Source organism: Erpetoichthys calabaricus, chromosome 8, assembly GCF_900747795.2.
Source record: "Erpetoichthys calabaricus chromosome 8, fErpCal1.3, whole genome shotgun sequence".
In the NCBI taxonomy this organism is placed as follows: Eukaryota; Metazoa; Chordata; class Cladistia; order Polypteriformes; family Polypteridae; genus Erpetoichthys; species Erpetoichthys calabaricus.
In genome coordinates this window covers 62,721,199-62,740,956 of record NC_041401.2, presented here as the reverse complement: position 1 = coordinate 62,740,956, position 19,758 = coordinate 62,721,199, and the positions used below count along the sequence as shown (strand labels likewise).

Here is a 19,758-nt window from a genome sequence, read left to right as displayed (position 1 = left end):
AAGAATGGAGCGTGATATCGACAGGCGGATCGGTGCAGCATCCGCAGTAATGCGGGCTCTGCATCGGTCTGTCATGGTGATAAAGGAGCTGAGCCGCAAGGCGAAGCTCTCAATTTACCAGTCGATCTATGTTCCTACCCTCACCTATGGTCATGAACTATGGGTAGTGACCGAAAGAACGAGATCGCGAATACAAGCGGCTGAAATGAGTTTCCTCCACAGGGTGTCTGGGCTCTCCCTTAAAGATAGGGTGAGAAGCTCAGTCATCCGGGAGGGGCTCAGAGTAGAGCCGCTGCTCCTCCGCATTGAGAGGAGTCAGATGAAGTGGCTCGGGCATCTGATCAGGATGCCTCCTGGACGCCTCCCTGGTGAGGTGTTCCGGGCACGTCTAACCGGGAGGAGGCCCCGGGGAAGACCCAGGACACGCTGGAGGGACTATGTCTCTCGGCTGGCCTGGGAACACCTTGGGATTCTCCCGGAAGAGCTAGAAGAAGTGACCGGGGAGAGGGAAGTCTGGGCATCTCTGCTCAAGCTGCTGCCCCCGTGACACGACCTCGGATAAGCAGAAGAGGATGGATGGATGCATGGAGGTATAAATACCTGTTTGTGCTTTTGTGTATATATATTTATTGTAGTGAAAGTACAAACAATGCTAAAAGCTGACCCCATATAATTGCGAAGAAAAAAATAAAATAGTTTTCCTAAATGATAAAACAATATCTTTTAAGACACAAGTTCAAAATATAACTGATTCAAAATGGCAATGTCCTGTGTTTTTAAATAATCCCGGTAAGAACGGGTGGGTCCAAGAGGGCAGTCAACAAAAGTGATGTCAGGGGTGCAATGGCTGCCGGTCTCCCACTCTGCAGGGGGAGGAAAAGAGAAGGCATTAGACTGTTTAACTGTCTCACTCACTAACTCACCAACAAACACACTATTAGCCATTTAGTTAAAAAGTTAAAATTTGGCAAGATAGTGCATCTAGGTCAGTAGGTGTCTTCTAAGAAGGAACATTTTGATATATATATATATATCAATATTTAGGGGTAATCCTCCCAGTAAAAAAGTGGACATCACAAAATCTAAAGACTTTGATTTCATTGAAATTTGGTGACATTGTAGAAAAAAAAACAAAATTGGCTGAAATATACTTTTATTTGTTGGTATTTATTAATATTATGCATTCATTATGCTAACAGATGGGCGCCTGGGACCAGAAATTGCCAAATTGGTTTACAGTTTGTTAAAGGAAGAGGAATGGACATACTTAAACCAATCAAAGAGTTTGAGCGAGGACATCCATTATATTCACAGCCAGCCAGTCAAAGGTGTGTAATACCCTAAATCAGGGTGGGCAGATTCAGTCCTAAAGGGCCGCAGTGGCTGCAGGTTTTTGTTCCAACCCAATTGCTTAATAAGAAGCACTTATTGGTCAAGTAACACTTCTGCTTCACTTTAGTTGTCTCTCTCGTTAAAATTTTGAACCCTTATTGCTTATTTTAGTCTTAAACAGCTGTAGTCTTGGTTTTTAATTGCTCCTTATTAGCAACAAGATGCAAATGACAAAAGAAACCAGCATTTATTCATTTAGTTTGTTTCCATTTACACCTGTGTATTTATTGTGCTCTATTTGGTTTATAATATATTCCAAGTTGTTTTGACCTTCCTATACTTTGTCTTTATATCTAGAGTGATTGAAATTATTAATAAAGTAAATATTTAGAGTACCTGTAGCAGTAAGGAAGTGCCTTGTGATCCAAACTGCAAGGTTTATCAGCTGAGGAGGGGAGCTGATCCAATAGTGAACAGTGCTTTAAAGTAAGACATCAGTGGTTGATAAATGGCCAAGAATATACGTAAAAGGCTCAAAAAAGTAACATTGAGGTCTGAGATATATCTAAGACATTGTACATTGTTCATGCCAAAGATAATTAAGTCTGCATAAGTGCTAGGGAGTGGATGAGGGCAGTGTGTCAGACAGATAACCATTTACTTTCACTCTTTGAGTCCCCTCTGTTAAAAGTCAATTAGCCTGCCTAGTAAACTAAAGTCTGAATTAAAATCTTTAATAAACCTCTCTGCATAAAGATAGGGTTGGATGGAATTAAAGCTGCTGACAAGTCTATAAACAGGAGCCTCGCATGAGTCTTGATGAATTCAAGTGTTAATGATGAATTGAAGTGTTAATACAGCATAACAACAATGGTGTCATCTGTCCTAACAACACCTCTCAAAAACAATGACCCATGCTTATCATTTTCAGTATCATGACAGGGACCAGCATGGCACTTGCGGCACGCAGCTGGGGGTGGTACCCAGCCGGGATGCCCAGGAAGACCGGAGGAGGGCCTGCGCCTCCTTCAGACCACGGGGGGGCGTCCGCCCTGGTTGTGTTGGGGGCCACAGGTACAGGGCTGTGAAGCCCAACCCTGTAGGGGCCTGTGGTCACCGCCAGGGGGCGCCCCAATGCCTGGAGAGCCCTGGACCTCAGCACTTCCGTCACACCATGAAGTGCTGGGGGGAAGAGGAGCAGGGACACCCGGAGTGCTTCCGGGGATACAGCCGGCACTTCCGCCACACTGGGGCGTGTCGGTGGAAGATTGCCAGAGCACACCTGGAGCACATCAGGGGGATAATAAAAGGGGCCGCCTCCCTTCATTCAGGGCTGGAGTCGGGTGGAAGAGGATGAGGTCTGGGAGAGGAAAGAGGCGGCCTGAAGAGCGGAAAGGCAGTGTGGAAAGAGGCCTGGACTTTGGGGGTGATTGGTGCTGCGGCACTGAGTTTGTGCACTTTAATCATTAAATAAATGTGTGTTGGACTTTTAAATGATGTCCGTCAGTCTGTGTCCGGGCTGCTTCTCACACACTATAATCCTCATCACAGCAATGGTAACATAGCAGTGTGATTTTCTTCATGGCAATATTCACAGCTTAATATCATCATAATTATGACAATGGATAAAAAAGTCCTTGAGTAATATAGGGACAACTGCACAGTTATTATGCCATCACCATCATTGTAATACCACTAGCAGGTCATTTTATCACAGGCATAGTATGATATTATAAATGACAATATAGTAAGTATTATGTTACTCTAGCAGTGCATCAGTATAAGGCATATGGCACCTCCTTATTTTGGGAACACCATTATGGCATCATTGTCATGCCTCCATAGCAGTGGTGTTACCACCATCATTCTTGCATAAATCAGCAAGATATTGTCATGACATGCCACTGAGGTGGTGGCAAGACTGGAGGGTCACTGCCCACCACCAACATATCTGGGATGAGAGCTAAAAGAAGTGGACAACCTGCTGAGCCTTAGAAGCTGCTACAGCAGTCAACAGGATGGATGAAATTTTAAATTACTGGACATTCCCGAAGTCCTTACAGGACTGCCGTCTCCTGTGTTGACAGGTATTTTCATTTCCCATTATCTCTATCCCTCATGTGTGGGTCTTTTAATAAAACCAACATAATCCAAAATAAATAAAGTAACAGGTCTGAGCGATTATCACTTTGGGGCTCTCAGTTGGGTTAACTACAAAAAGGCTGTTAATGGTTGATATTCACAACTCTATTCCAGATTTTCTAGATCCACTCTCATTTATGTCTCAAATGAAGAAGTCAGGAGATTTGGATAATCTCCTGAGCTGGGCAAAGATTTGGAAAATGCAGATTAATTTAGAAAAGAGCAAAGTACTACATGGAAGCAAAAGAAGTGTTAGTTATAATTACAAGATGAGCGACATTATTCTGAAAAGAATTTAGGGGTTTAGGTTGACAGAATGTTCTCATCATCTAGGCAGTATACAGAAACAATTAAAAATGCATATAAAATGTTAGGTTATATCATAAAAACTGTTGACTAGAAATCAAGGGACATTATGCTCAGACTATGTAATGCACTAGTGAGGAAAACATCTTGTGTGCAGTTCTGAACACAACACTACAAAAAAAAAAGACAGAGCAACACTTGAAGCTGTGCAGACGAGATCAACCAAGTGCATCCCAGGACTCAGAAAATGAAACCTGTTTGCTTTTAAGCAGAAGAGTCTAGCATGGTGACCTAATCCAGGTCTTCAAAATTCTCAAAGGAATCAGTACAGTGGATCGATCCAGCACAATTATTGACTAAATGGTGAATCGCATTCAAAGATATCAGGGGAAATTAAGGAGAAGTGTATTGGAGGCTGAAGCCTGGAAGCACTTTACTCAAAGACTTGTAGGTATCTGGAGCAAACTACCAACTTATGTAGTTTAGGCAGAAACCTCAACAACCTTTAAAAAGTATCTAGATGAGCTATTGGGACAGATTAGCTAAACAAACAAGCCAGATGGACCGAACAGTCCTCTCTCGCTTCTCTAATTTCTGAAGTTCTATGTCAGTGGATATCATTCTCTCTGTGCACTGATTTTGAACACTTGGAACCAAGAGCCATCCTGTGTAAGGAGGACACTGAATAAAATATAACTGGTTTAAATTTGTCTTGATTTTATATCCTACGCAGAGCACAGGTAGTTAAAAACAGATGTTGTTATCTCACAATTCTAGGAGAATAGGTTCAAATCCAAGCCAATCCCTGGATTAGCTGCTGCCTTGCACCAGATGCTGTGGGTTTGGGCTCCAGCTCCCCACATCACAGTTTACTTCCTTGTTATGTTGAAGAGCAAATTAAAGACAAGCATTTTAGTTTCATCCTCCTCCATAAAATCAATGAAAAGTTGCCTTCAAGCATTCCCACCTTTTTTACATTATTGACAGGACATTAGCAAACTGTTGGTGCCAACAAAGGCCAATGACAATCTCCAAGCCTCACCTAATCACTTCTGGGTTTTGTTGAGCAAGGCGCAGAAGAGACTCAGTGTTTATTAGAAAGGCCCAGCAGGGGAAGCAAGAGAGCAGTAAAATGAGAATCCCTCGCTGGAGGATGATCCCAACTCTTTTAAGATTTCCACTGCCATATGTCTGGAAAGGAAGAACAGATGTTTTACTTTTTTGGCCACGGTGAAATGTTTTTATGGAAATGTGCAGTATCTCCATAATGAATAGTGCTATTTTGTGCATTTTGTCTCAGAGCTATTCCTTTCATGAATTTACAAATAAATCAAAGCATAGCACATTTACAGACTCACAGTTGTCTTCTTATGTCTCACAAATGTCAATTTCTAAAGAGCCACAACTCCTCACAGATGTGTATTTGATTTTATGTAGAATTTCATCATAAACCGGCTTCATCAGGCAGCACATTATGTTTTTAATTCTTTGGAAATGTACAAGTATTCTGGAAAGTCATCACAGTCATGTAATTTGACATACACTGCAATTTCTCATCATAAGAGCTCCAGCTCCTGCTTTTCTTCCAGCTTCAGTCAAACCAACTGTAACCCTGAGAGATAAATGAAACCAAGACTAGCTAGAATTCCATAGGACAGCATTGACAGAGAATGTGCTGAGGATCAAGGAAAATGTCCTCAGATGTTACCACAGAAGCTGAAAGCTGAGGTTAAGATGATGTGATAGTTTATCATATATTGCCATTTTAAGGTACAAGGTTTACATGCTTAAAATTTCACTGTGTGGCATTGACTCGACAGATTTCTCTCTGCAAATTTGTTCAAGAACTTAGATATTTTCCAAAACAGTGTTGGGTTGAAGTCAAATTCAGTTTTCTTTATTATGTGATATGGTACCTGATAGCCAAGGAGTTACCATTGGAAAGGGCACTGGCAAAATTTCACAAGGCAGCAGAAGATTTTGAAGATGTCTAGCCAAGGTAAGAAAGACCTACACTGGCAGCAATGTGTGAAGAAGAGACCATTAAGAGGCAGTAGACACCTTGGGAGCACCAGGGAGATAGTGAGAAAAAGAGTGGGGGCCCCGAAGACTCAAGAACTCCAAGCTGGCAAGTGGCAGCATGATGTCCCTAGGTAAGAAATGTGGGATCAAGATGCTGTCTTTGGGAAGAGGGAGAGAAAGAGGGATCATGGCAGTTTAAAAAACAAAAAAGAGGCAGATGCCCTCCAGATTGATGGTTTAAGGCACATGATCCTTAACCTTAGGCGGCTTTCCCTTCCCTGTGTCTTTAAAAATTCCAGCTATGGTGAGAATACAAGAGAGTGCTTTTCATTCGAGTTTCACTTTTAACAAAACATTGTTACATTGTGATGGAACTCCATTTCTTTAAAATGTGGAGAATGAATTTAAACTCATGATATGTAGTCATAGAACAGCCAATAGTTCTTATATAAAAGAGTGAGGATTATGCCCACATCATATTTGTACTATGAAGAGAAGGGAACAGTAGCATCTAAAACAGTACAGTTCTTGATTAATCAATCATTCAGTTATGTCCAGGGCCGGATTTTCCTATAGGCTAACTAGGCTTCAGCCTAGGGCCTCAAGATCAAGAGGGGCCTACATTCAAATTGTTAGCAAAATTAAAATTACACTATTCTAAAAACAGTGAACACTAAAACACTGAACCGAAAATAAGGAGAAATTCTACGCATATGACTAATAAACAAACATAAAAATGTATTGGTTAATGACAGTAATGATGTATTTTATTATCTCTCATGTAATTTACAAACTTAAAAATGGAAGGTGAAAGGGCCTCATAAGTGGAATAGCCTAGGGCATCTTTTCATATAAATCCGGCCCTGGTTATGTCGCACCACCAAATGGATGACTCAGAAGCAAGTGTGATGGATGGACCCTGCTCCCTTGTCTGGCCAGGAAACCATGACAAAGGAAGGTCAGGAAGGAACTGCAATATCCCCCTTCCATTCCAGGGGGTGACTGTGGAAGGACACCATGCGTGGGGAAGCAGCCGGGATGACTGGCAGTCTTTTTCCTGGTCAGGAGGCTAAGAATATGGGACAGTGGGTAACTGGCCATTATGGGCTAAGCATCCCTCTGTATATTGGGCGGCATTATTCCATTTAGTGAGCCCCAGTATGGACGCCCACAGGGCAGAATGGGAGTTGTGGTCCCTTGGGCCTGCACTGTTGGATACTCTAGGGACCGCCAGGGGGAGTTGTTGGGAACTGACAGTACAAGAACCATTGTGATGCTATCAGATCCAGAAGTGCTTCTTTAAGGAAACAGTGAGCACTGGTCACTCATTAAAAGACAGCCCTTCACTTGGCCCAGGAAGGCAAAGTTTGGAGAGGAGGTGGAGGAAAAGAAGGAGAGAAGAGAATCGTGCTGCAGTTGTGTACTGTTAAAAGAAAGGAACCTGTAGAAAGTGTGTAATAAAACTATTTTATTTGTACTGGGACTGTTTGTGTAAGATTGTGTTGAGGGTTTGGGTCCATGAGACATCCCCTACAGGCCATACTAGTGACTAAGAGTCAAAGTGTCTCAAATTCTTCATATAAATTGCCACTATTCTAAAAACTCAGACTCTGCTTTGTGACACTTTCTTTCTCCCAGTTTTTCTTTTGGTGTCCTTCTACACAATTCAGAACCACTCAGTTTTATCAAATTGTTATACTCAGTCTATGAATACTTAATGCTTTCCTAGGCTATTTAGATAGAACTGTCCTATTTATTTTATTATCTCAAAATTAGTTGCCTCATTCTACAATATTTTTAAGTAATTAACATTTCCCACAATATGCAGCATGGTGACACTGTGATAAATATGCTGTCTCACAACTTCAGGGTACTGCTCTAAAATCCACCCGTGGTCACTGTCTGCATGACGTTTGCATGCTCTGCCATGTCGAAGTGTTTCACTCCCACATCCCAAAGACGGACAGTTTAAATTAGTGGAGGGATGCTCTGTCCAGGGTTGGTACCTGCCTTTCAGCTAATGAATCTGGAACTGCCTCCAGCACTGCAACCTTAAATTTGATGAGTGTGGTTCTGTAAATGGATAGTTGGCCAAACTTATGAAAGTAGTGGCAACAGGAAAAGATGTCAAATACAATAAAGATTCTTAGATCTGTGACCCACCCCAATAGGTCTGTTTTCTGGCACATGTGTGTCATGTCAGCTCATTTCAAAGGTTACAATTTAGTAGTGATAAATCATTTACCTACTTGAGAAATCAATGTGTCACACACTGAAGCTAAGCCACTTCCTATTGAAATACCCGTCACATTTATTACCTGGAAGATAAGATAAAAAAAAGCAAGTAAAAATTTAAAATAAGTAAGTTAGGTAAAGTCCATTCTCTGACTATTAAGCACATAAGTGAAATAAAGAAAGCATTGAATAGAAACACTTACTGTAATGGAGAGTGCCACTGCATCTAGTTCTGTTTTTCCAAGATGTCCACAAAACACTGTGCTGATGAAACTTATGAGAAAGATCATCAACTGAGAAGCAAACTGGTAAAAGAGAGGAGATAAAAAAAGCAGAAATCAAAAGAGACATTGCCTAACAGATTGGCTCCCCTATGGTTCTCTCTTTTTCTTCATATTTAAATTGACTGCATTATGTAGGAGGACTGTGTTACTGATATGGATGTGGGCAGCACTGGAGCACCACAAGAAACAGTCCTTGCTCCTTTGCTCTTTACTTTGTACACCTCAAACTATAAATACAACACCAGGCCATGTCACTTGCAGACATTTTCCTGGTACTGTATATCCACACATATTGGGGTGTACTGATAAGGGGTTGAGACACAGTATTAACGTTAGTTAGAGAACTTTGTGTCTTGATGCAGAAATAATTGTCTACAACCTAACATCAGCAAAACCAAGAAACTAGTTATTGAGTTTTTCCGGTCCAGTCACTATTCATAGAGTAAGAGGTGGTGCACTGTTACAAGTATTTTGAGGTCCACATCAATGACAGGCTGGTCTGGTCTTCTAACAAATAGGAAGTATATAAGAAGGGGCAGAGTAGACTTTTTTCTTACGAGCCTGTGCACTTTAATGTGGGTAGAGACATCCTTTACATGTTCTACAACTCTGTGATGGTCAGTGTGATTGTTACATTGTGGTGTGTTGGGCTGGTATTATCCCTTGAAGATAGTTCTACCAAATCAACAAGCTAAGTAAAAGGGCAGGGTCATTTATGGGACACACTCTTGACCCCCTGGATGTAGTAGGAAAGGAGAGAATGAAGAGTGCCATTATGAACAATGCTGCACATACCGAGTATATTAAGCCAACAAACTATTCAGCAGAAGGGTGTCAAAAACACCACTGGGTCTAAGTAATGCCTCACTGGGACTGTGACTGCCAAGTCAGAAGTATTCTTTCCTTTTAGTCATTCTGGCACGAGTTCAGACCATAGTGTGTGTGTGTTGTTACACGTGTACTTCTGAGAAAAACCTCAAAGACTCATCCCAGGTATCTAATAACCCAAAAGGGTGAGAAGGGGTGCCGCTGCTAACAGGCTTGTTTCTTTTTTCTTCCTTCTTTAGCCTGGAGATGACACCCCCTGAGGGCTACTGACCACGCCCATTCTGCCAGGACAGATATAACGGGAACACGCCTCTGAATGTTGGTGTCTTATTTGGACCCAAACCTCTGAGAAGGATGGAGCTCCCCTGAGCTTTTGAAGAGATTATTGGCTCTAATTTTTTATACAGTCATCCCTCACCTATCGCGGGGGTTACGTTCCAGAGCCCCCCGCAATAGGTGAAAATCCGCGAAGTAGCGACCTATATTTATTTTATTATTTATACATATTTTAAGGCTTTATAAACCCTTCCCACACTCTTATAAACCTTTCTCACTCTCTTGTTAACCTTTCCCACACTCGTATAAACACTTCCAATGCTCTTAAACACTTTCTACATTCTTAAACACCGCAGACCAACACTGCACACTGCACGCAGCGATCAGATGTCGATGTGTCTGCACTCGCTTTGTGAAGGGGGGCAGCTGAACTCACGCTGAGCAGAAATGGACTTTGTGCTGCTTCTGCCAAAATGCCTGCTTGTGCGTTCGGAAGGAGGAGGAGGAGTGGGGGTGTGTGAGGGCTGAACGCACGTTCGCTCAAACCCCCCTCCCCGGAGGCGCAGTATGCTCCTGCCACTTCGCATTGTCAAGGGGGTGGGGAGCTGAATGAACACTAAGGAGAAGTGGACTTTTGTGCTAGCTTTGTGCTGCTTGTCGCTCTGCGTGTCAATAATTTAAAAGCCTGTACAGCACCTATTTTCTTGTCTCACTGTCTTGTCTTAAGTGAAGTTAAAATGTTTTATAAAAGTGAGATGTTACTCATATCCTTAGCCTGACATCCACATATCATATGTGTTAACAAAGTGTGTTTTATAAGTTTACATGTGTTTAAAGCATGTGGGATGGGTATTTTAAGGCTTAAACTATAAAAATGTTTATTTATATGGTCTTTCTATATCGCGGATTTTCTCCTGTTGCTGATGGGTCTGGAACATAACTTCCGCGATAGGCGGGCAATCACTTGTATTTAAAAACCCGCGAAGTCATGAATCCGCGAAAAGTGAATCGCGAAGTAGCGAGGGATTACTGCATTTTTATTTAACCAGGAAGTCCCACTGAGATTAAAATGTCTTTCACAAGAGAGACCTGGCCATGGTAGCAGCCCTACACACTCACAACACGTTAAAGTACAACACATACAATGTAATATACAACACATATTCAATGTAAGAATATATAACGCAACATACAGCATTTACAATGTTCACAATCGGGTAACAACTATACATAAACACACTAACCTGTTAAGACAAACTACATGTCTCCTTCACTACATTCTTTAGGATACCCTTAAATTCATCAGTGCAAATATATCTAATTTTAGATCTTTCTGCAAATTATTCCATGTCCATGGTGCATAATAAGAAAATGCAGTTTTCCTCAAATTAGTCAAAACCTGGGGTACAGTAAAATGCAACAACTTGGAGCAGCATAATCTGTGACTACCCATACTGAGACAGAGTAGCTTACTCAGATATGATGGAAGTTTACCCAAAATTGCTTTATAGATAAAAAAAAAAATATACCAATGTTGTTGTCTGCAAGTGGTCAATGATGTCCAACTCAACCAATCATAAAGTATGCAATGATGAGTAAGAGACTTTGCATTTGTAATAAAACACAGAGATATGGTACACTGAATCAAGGCTCCATAAGACAGAGCAGGGTGCACGCATAAACAATATGTCACCATAATCAATCATAGGCCAAAAAAAAAGTAGCTTCCACTAGTCTAAAATAAATAGTTTCTAAAATAAAAATCAATCGGTTTCCCCAACTAATGTACCTATATGTACATTATTTTATCTGAGCCAAACAGTATATGTTCGGGGAGGCTTAAAGCAGCATATGTACCCAATAAGGATTTAATTAAGTTCCAAAATTTTGAGGAGTTATTTGGGATTTCCATAACTGACTTAAGATAAAACTCCAATTTGGATTTCTGTACCATTAAGGTACACTTATTCCTTAAGGTTATAAAAGTAGCCCAATCAGCATAAGAGTTTGAAAATCTAGCTTGGGCCCTTGATTTATTTCTTAAATGAATTCACTCTAAAAGACTGGGATTAATAAAGTATCTATCTATCTATCTTGGGCCCTTGATTTATTTCTTAAATGAATTCACTCTAAAAGACTGGGATTAATAAAGTATCTATCTATCTATCTATCTATCTATCTATCTATCTATCTATCTATCTATCTATCTATCTATCTATCTATCTATCTATCTATCTATCTATCTATCTATCTATCTATCAGTAAAAGCATAAACAAACATTGTGATTTTAGTTTAACAAAAATGTACTATCAGAAGTAGTCACATAGCATTAAATTCTGAATATACAAGACTCATCTGTAAATCTTCAGTTGTTGACTTGGACCAATTGATCGATGATACAACTCAAAAACACTCGTCAAAAAAGTTGTTAGTTGTCTGGAGTTCAACAAGATGAGAACATTTCCCCGCTGATATGCATTTAATTCATTAACTCCAGGATGGAGTTTGCTAAAGATCACGTGGACAAACCAGAAGGCTATGTTTTGTGGACGGATGAGACCAAAATAGAACTTTTTGGTTTAAATGAAAAGCGTTGTGTTTGGAGAAAGGAAAACACTGCATTCCAGCATAAGAACATTATCCCATCTATGAAACATGGTGGTGGTAGTATCATGGTTTGGGCCTGTTTTGCTGCATCTGGGCCAGGACAGCTTGCCTTCATTGATGGAACAATGAATTCTGAATTATAGTATATTAGAGAATGATAAAGGAAAATGTCAGGACATCTGTCCATGAACTCAATCTCAAGAGAAGGTGGGTCATGCAGCAAGACAACGACCCTAAGCACACAAGTCGTTCTACCAAAGAATGGTTAAAGAAGGATAAAGCTAATATTTTGGAATGGCCAAGTCAAAGTCCTGACCTTAATCCAATCGAAACGTTGTGGAAGGACCTGAAGCGAGCAGTTAATGTGAGGAAACCAACCAACATCCCAGAGTTGAAGCTGTTCTGTACGGAGGAATGGGCTAAAATTCCTCCAAGCCGCTGTGCAGGACTGATTCACAGTTACTGGAAGCGTTTAGTTGCAGTTATTGCTGCAAAGGGGGGTCACACCAGATACTGAAAGCAAAGGTTCACATACTTTTGCCACTCAAAAATATGTAATATTCAATCATTTTCCTCAATAAACAAATAACCAAGTATAATATTTTTGTCTCATTTGTTTAACTGGTTTCTCTTTATCTACTTTTAGGACTTGCGTGAAAATCTGATGATGTTTTAGGTCATATTTATGCAAAAATATAGAAAATTCTAAAGGGTTCACAAACTTTCAAGCACAACTGTATAAGGCATATGAGAATAATGAGCACCCCCTCCTCATTCTACATGTACTAGTCATGGCTAATTGTAGCCAATTACTAATTAAAAATCTTTATAAGGTCTACTTCAGTGTTGCTGCAGAAAAACAATGAAGCAAGCACCAAGAGATGTCAGAATGAATGGTGGAGGGGTGAAAGGAGCACAGAGAGGACAAAAAGATGCAGGGGGTGTCAAAGACGACTGAACATATCAAAAGAGATCATGGCCACCACTGTTGTCCATGTAATAAACTATGGCCTAAGCATGGCTGAGGCCGGGCAAAGCCTCTAGCCCACAACTAAGCCGCACCTCAGTGGCATCCATAATATGAACATTCAGAAATGAAAACAGGTATATAACCAAAATCCTGCGCATTGCATATATATTTTACTGTTTCTGTGCAAACTTGGTAATGGCATCCTGTAACAGATATTTGTACTGTTGAATTCATGGATTCTTGTTTGTGCCATTTCAAGATTGTACCACTTTCCCATTCTGGTGGCAGAGGCCTATTATTTACACCACAACATGGTTACATGTTGAGGGCCAACAACGCTATTAGACTTCGTGACATCCAGAGTGCCATTCTACAAGATGATACCTCCTTTCAGAACATCACCTCTGTCAGTCTCTCCACCACAGATAGAGTGCTGCAAGAATGAGACAGCTCTACAGGGGTCCTTTTTCCAGAAATAATGAGAGGGTGAAGGAGCAAAGGTTCCTGTATGTGCAGGTACAGTAATGTTTTTCCCTTCAATATGTCAATGTAATTTGAGATCATACTTTTCAGTTTTTCTCGATCCCTTTGGTGCAATTCTCACATCAAGAATTTCATTCTCACAACTTTTAAAGCAGTTCTCAAAACAGTTCAGGCATTTCTCATAACACAGACTCACCTGTGCAAAATATACTAAAACAATCAAAACTTTTTTCATATGTGCCAAACATGCAAAGTCAGTCAAACACTTCAGTACTGTGATCAGTGAATAAAAATCTTTCACCACTGTTTTAAGACTTAGACACCAAATGTATTTATACTTTTATCAAAACCTTACTGACTTTGAAAAGAGTAACACAAAAAAAAAAAAATTAGGCCTAATGTATAGTAAAGAATGTTCAAACACAAAAATAAAATGTGAAGGATTTTTTTTGAAACGTTACACAATATTTAATGCTCAAACTTTGAAAAGCAAAATGATACACATGAAACTTTATGCATCAGAAAACAGACAAAGAAAAAACATACAAACTTAGAACATAACTCCAACTATCCATCCATCCATTTTCCAACCTGCTGAATCCGAACACAGGGTCACGGGGGTCTGCTGGAGCCAATCCCAGCCAACACAGGGCACAAGGTAGGAACCAATCCCGGGCAGGGTGCCAACCCACTGCAGTAACTCCAACTACTGTATAGTAAAGTCACACTACATATCTACTCTATATATAAAATCCTAAGCCTAAAAGTGCAATGATTTTGTGTAACGATTTTATGTGACATTTGTATGTCACGCTTTAAATCGTGCTTATTTTAAAACCTACATATATATGTTTGGTATCATTCTTTTCAGAATTTATCAAACTTTAATGTGATGTTGTTAGACTTTCAGATTCTTATTCTGTTTTTAAATTATAAACTAAAAAATATCAAGAGCTCATGTCCTGCAAGATGAGACTTTGTGCCAAAAGATTTAACCACGCCCGGGTCCGGAAATAAAAAACAAAGAGTAGGACAGTTGCTGTACATGGCACGGCAGCACCAGCAATCCAGCAGCTGATCGAGCAAAGAGGAGTTATAAAAAAAACTATTTGTTTCCCATTGTATCACCGTTAAAGAGGGGGTTTCGGAGGAGCGACCTCGTCTCCTTGGGGTGTGTTCAGCCCCCCTCTTCACAATGCAAGTGACAGAGACGTGAAGTGGCTGGCGTGTAGCGCAGGCGGGGGTGGGGGGGTTGGCGAGCGAAGCAAGCAAACCCCCTAGTGTATATATATATAAATGTAAAATTACTATAAAGTGAAAAATATGAAATGCCTTACAGTAAGGGGCATCCTGGCTCTCCTCTCTATTAGGCCACATCATTGTGTCCACATCACACCTGATGTCTTCCCTTCTTAGACACAGAGGGTAAAATCTTTCTGCATGCTGCACCCAGCCTCAACATGGCTCAGGTGTGACAGCCTCACAGCCAACATCCATTGCTTCTAGTTGGAAAATCTTATTATGAGGCTGTCGATCATACACCTTCCACCGCCAAGCGGAGAAGAATTCCTCAGTTGGGTTGAGGAATGGTGAATACTGTGACATGAACACCATTATCATTCCTCACACAGTTCGAGTGGTGAAAACTTACATTGTTCCAAATTACTACATGAAGTGCCATGTTGGTTCTCACAATCACCCTTTCATTTTTGGGAATAAGGGCATTGTAGAGCCCATTTAAAGACTGAAGAAGCCGGTCTGTGTTGCAGGGCCCAATGGCTGCAGCATAGTGAATTACCTCATGTTCAGCAGCATACATTGTGACAAATACAAAATTTTGTGGTGTCTCATCAGCCTCCACCTCAAGGAGGAGGTTAGGAGCATGCACTGATACAGCACATTGCCACACCACTACATGACAATCCCAGATTAGGACTCGAGTGCAGATTAACATCATACCCAGGACAGAGCTATTGCAGGTTAAGGACCTTGCTCAAGGGCCCAACAAAGTACAGTCACTTTTGGTGATTGCCAGTGCAACTCCCTAGCCTCAGAGCCACCACTCCACCCTGAGTATTCTCTGTAAAATCCAAAAAAAGTGTTCCCATTAGAAATATTTGACATAGTGTACCTTAGAAAAAAGGGAAAATATCTCTATATCCTTACCTGTACATACAGATGTCTAAGCCTTCTTACTCTCTCACTGTTTCTCTCAAATGGAACCTTGTACAGCTGTTTTGTAGAAAGAGCATGTCTTTTCAGGATCCTTTCTAAGGTGGAGAGGCTAACAGAAGAAACGTTGTGAAAAACTCCATTGTCCTCCACAACAGCTTGCTGGATCTCTTTTAGCCTAATTACATTGTTTTCTCTCACCATGTCCAAAATTGCCATCTGCTGCCTGCGTGTCAAAAGTAGCCCTCTCCCACCAGAATGGGGCAGTGGTACTATTCTGACAATACAATGGTTATCAGTTTATCAATTGTTATACAGAGGTCACAGATTCTACTATTTACAGTAAGCTTCAGAAATGCAATGCATGGCACCATAGGCTGCACCTGTCGACCAGCTTCAGCCAAACTTAGGTCATGGTTGATAACATGGTCCACAATTGTTGCCCTTATTTCATTAGACACCCTATGGTATCAATTCACTCCTCTTCCTCTACTCCTGCCCCCGACATTTCCTTGTCCTCTGTCTGCTCCTCTCCACACTGCCATACCACGCATTCGGACATCACGATTTCTCACAAAGCCTTGCTCTTGTACATGCATGACACCTTCTTCCTGCTCCATTTTCTGCACTACTAGGGGGCTCCGCCCCCTGCTCGCTTCGCTCGCCAACCCCTGGTGTTGGGAATGAGAAAGAGCGTGATGTATGAATGAGATATAGAATAGTGTGAAGGTGTAGATGATGCAAATAGAAAGCAAACAATAAAGTGTGTGGCACAGTGTAAAGGTTTATTGGAAAATTTCTTTGCACACGCCGTTTAAGTGTAAAAGGTAATTCCAGGTCAGAACTTGTAAGGTCAATGAAGATGGTTATTGTCGTGATCAGAGTCAAGTTTGTCAGAGCTTAGAAAGAGTTGTGTCTCTCCAGGAAGTAATGGAATGACTTGGGTATTTATGTTTTCCACATTAATATTTTTTGGACATAATATAGTGCGTTGTGTTAAAAGGGGCATTTGGTCTAATGAGATTGCTGTTCCAAATCTGTCTGTAACTAAGTCGGCGCAGATAAAGGCTTGAGGAATTGTAATAATATCTGGGTGAAGTCTATCTGTATTGGTGAGTGTACCATCTCCCAGTTGTAATAACCAATTGTTATGATCTGGATGTGGACATCGCATGTTTTGTACTAACTGTATCTTTTGAAAGCAATGCCAATTGTCTGCGTATTTTAAGGTGCACTGAACAATAGCTGAGCGCATGGAATGTGGAACAATAGCTAAGCACTGTCTAAAATCTCCTCGTAATAAAAGTACCTTTCCTCCAAAGGGAAGATTATTATTCATAAACATTTGTAGAAGTTTATGAATGGTGTTGAGTAAGTGAGTGGATGCCATTGTACATTCATCAATAATAACAGTTTTGCAAGACGGATGTCATGTGCAGTGCCACTGTTAATGTTCATAGTGGATATCGATTTGTAGGATCTAATGCAGTTCATAAAGATTTCACTTTCAGGTACATCGTTAGTTAGAAGCTTCTGTAGATATTCAGGATATGAATGTAAAGGAGGCAGTCTAATTTGACCGTTTTGATAACAACGTGTAAATTCATTACTTGTATTGCCAGTTGTTTCTTCAGGGAAGTTAAGTGAATGACAATGATTGCAAATGACATTCATTAATCCCAATGAATTTTCCTGAATAGTGGACTCATTATTGAACGCGTTGTCAGCTAACTGGCGCAATCGTTTAGCAGGTGTCTGCGGACGGTTCCTTTAGAAATGGGGCTTTGGGTGTCACTTCTTATTGATGTTAGTGTGTTTGTGGGTCTGAATCGTCGTTTATGTGAGCGTTTCTGTCGTTGATGTCCGTGACGTGTATGTTTTGCTTGTGCCGTTTGAGAGGCACGTCGTTGTATGTCCAGTATTTGGGACGTATTGTTTTGGAGCTGTAATCGATTTGCCTATGAGGTGTGAGAAGCCCGTTGTAGTTTATGGCGTGCATTGTTTGTATTGAGCCTTGCCCGTTTTTGTATGTCGGTCAGTTGAGCTTTCTCTTTTTGGAGCCTTGCCTGCTTGTTTTCCGGCATTTGAGATGCGCGGTGTAGACGTTTGCGTTTATTTATTTTGTCCCCTCGCTGCCGTTTCTGTATGTCTGAGACGGGAGGTGTTTCGTTTTGAAGACGTGCCTGTTTCGATGCAGTACTGTGAGACGCACGCTGCATGCGTCCACGTTCAGTGTGTCTGTCCATTTGGGTTCGTTTCTGTAACTGTGTTAGTTGAGCTTTGCGTTTTTGGAGCCGAGACATTTTTTCTTCCAGAGTTTCAGAAGCACGTTGGAGCCGACGTGTATTGTTTTTTTTCATGCGGGTTCGTGTGTTTGGTCCCGTTACTCGAGCCGTATCGGTTTGTACCCGTGATCGTGAATTCATGAATTGTTTGTTCTTCAGCGTTAGAAATATGGATAAGTAATAAGGAGAATCGCAGTCACTGTTAATATGGAGCCTTTTCTGCGGTTGAACGGTTAATAGTGCCTCATTGTAATGAGATCCACCTATGCTGCATAGTGTGAATTGTGTTTGGTCCCGTTATCCGAGCCGTATCGTTTTGTACCCGTGATCGTGAATTAATGACTTGTTTGTTCTTGAGCGTGATAAATATGGATAAGTAATAAGGAGGATCGCACTCACTGTTAATATGGAGCCTTTTCTGCGGTTGAACGGTTAATAGTGCCTTATTGTAATGAGATCCACATATGCTGCATAGTGTGAACGTGTTGAGATGACGTATGTTTAATACGGACGGTTCATTTAGAAATGGGGCTTTGTGTGTAGATTAGTGCATATTTGCGTTGTTGATTTGTTTCAGGGTGCACTGTTCCAATGCGATGCAATATTTGTCCACATATGCGAAAGCAGTATGGGCCATTGCCTTTTGGTGGCCTGATATTTACTCCGGTAGATGCAAAAGCAAATGAACTATTGTAGGATCTAATGCAGTTCATAAAGTTTTTACTTTCAGGTACATTGTTAGTTAGAAGCTTCTGTAGATATTCAGGATATGAATGTAAAGGAGGCAGTCTAATCTGACCCTTTTGACAACAACGTGTAAATTCATTACTTGTATTGCCAGTTGTTTCTTCAGGGAAGTTAAGTGAATGACAATGATTGCAAATGACATTCATTAATCCCAATGAATTTTCCTCAATAGTGGACTCATTATTGAACGCGTTGTCAGCTAAGTGGCGCAATCGTTTAGCAGGTGTCTGCGGACGGTTCCTTTAGAAATGGGGCTTTGGGTGTCACTTCTTATTGATGTTAGTGTGTTTGTGGGTCTGAATCGTCGTTGTTGTGAACGTTTCGTGTGCCATGTCCGTAGTCTGTCCCATTTCATCTCTAATGGGCTTGGTGTGGTGGTCACGGCTTCTTTTTTTTGGTGTGGTAGGAGCTTGTTGAATCCTCCTCTTTGTGTGCGTCCCGTTTCGTGTGCAATGGGATTCGTGCGGTGCTGTGTGCTTTGCCGGCGTCTGGGGGGGATGTTGCTTGGAGGGGGTGGTGGGATTGGTGGGGCGCGAGCGTCTTCTTTCTTTTTGTGTGCCAGGGGCTTGTTGAATCCTCCTCTTTGTGTGTGTCCCGTCCGTTGCTTGTGGGGGGTGGGTTGCGGGTTCTTTTTTTTTGTGTGCCAGGGGCTTGTTGAATCATCCTCTTTGTGTGTGTCCCGTCCGCTGCTTGTAGGGGGGGGGGGCGCTTGGAGGTGGGTGTGGGATTTGTGGGGCGCGAGCGGCTTCTTTTTTTTTGTGTGCTAATTTCGTGTGCAATGGCTTTCGTGCGGCGCTGTGTGCGTCGCCTGCGTTTGACTCCTTTTTTCTGTGCTCACTCCTTTTTTCTGTGGTCGCGGCCGCCTCTCGCGGCGCCTCATTTCTTGGGGCGCCTGTGCAGTACGTCTTTTTGCGGCTACGGCCCATGGCCGGATGTCCCTGCGTCCATCCGGTTTAGCATTCTCGGTTAGTAATGTGGATTCACTGGGTGAAACATGATCATCATATATGCTTGTATGTAATTACTGCAGTGCCATGACATGCACCTGTGATACAAGTTTGAGAGCAG

General features: G+C 41.4%; 2 protein-coding genes across 2 annotated transcripts in view; both read right to left on the bottom strand.

Moving 5' to 3' along the window:
- LOC114655548 (multidrug and toxin extrusion protein 1-like) overlaps positions 1–19,758 on the bottom strand; it is a 276,585-nt gene that overhangs the window by 64,358 nt on the left and 192,469 nt on the right. The window lies entirely within an intron of this gene.
- LOC114656536 (multidrug and toxin extrusion protein 1-like) overlaps positions 1–19,758 on the bottom strand; it is a 90,915-nt gene that overhangs the window by 44,633 nt on the left and 26,524 nt on the right. Inside the window, exons 2-4 of the mRNA XM_028808179.2 lie at positions 8,241–8,342; positions 8,052–8,120; positions 4,823–4,971 (exon numbers count right to left, since the gene is read on the bottom strand). Of these exons, the coding sequence (XP_028664012.2) occupies positions 4,823–4,971; positions 8,052–8,120; positions 8,241–8,342 (320 nt within the window). The remainder of the gene's footprint in view (positions 1–4,822; positions 4,972–8,051; positions 8,121–8,240; positions 8,343–19,758) is intronic.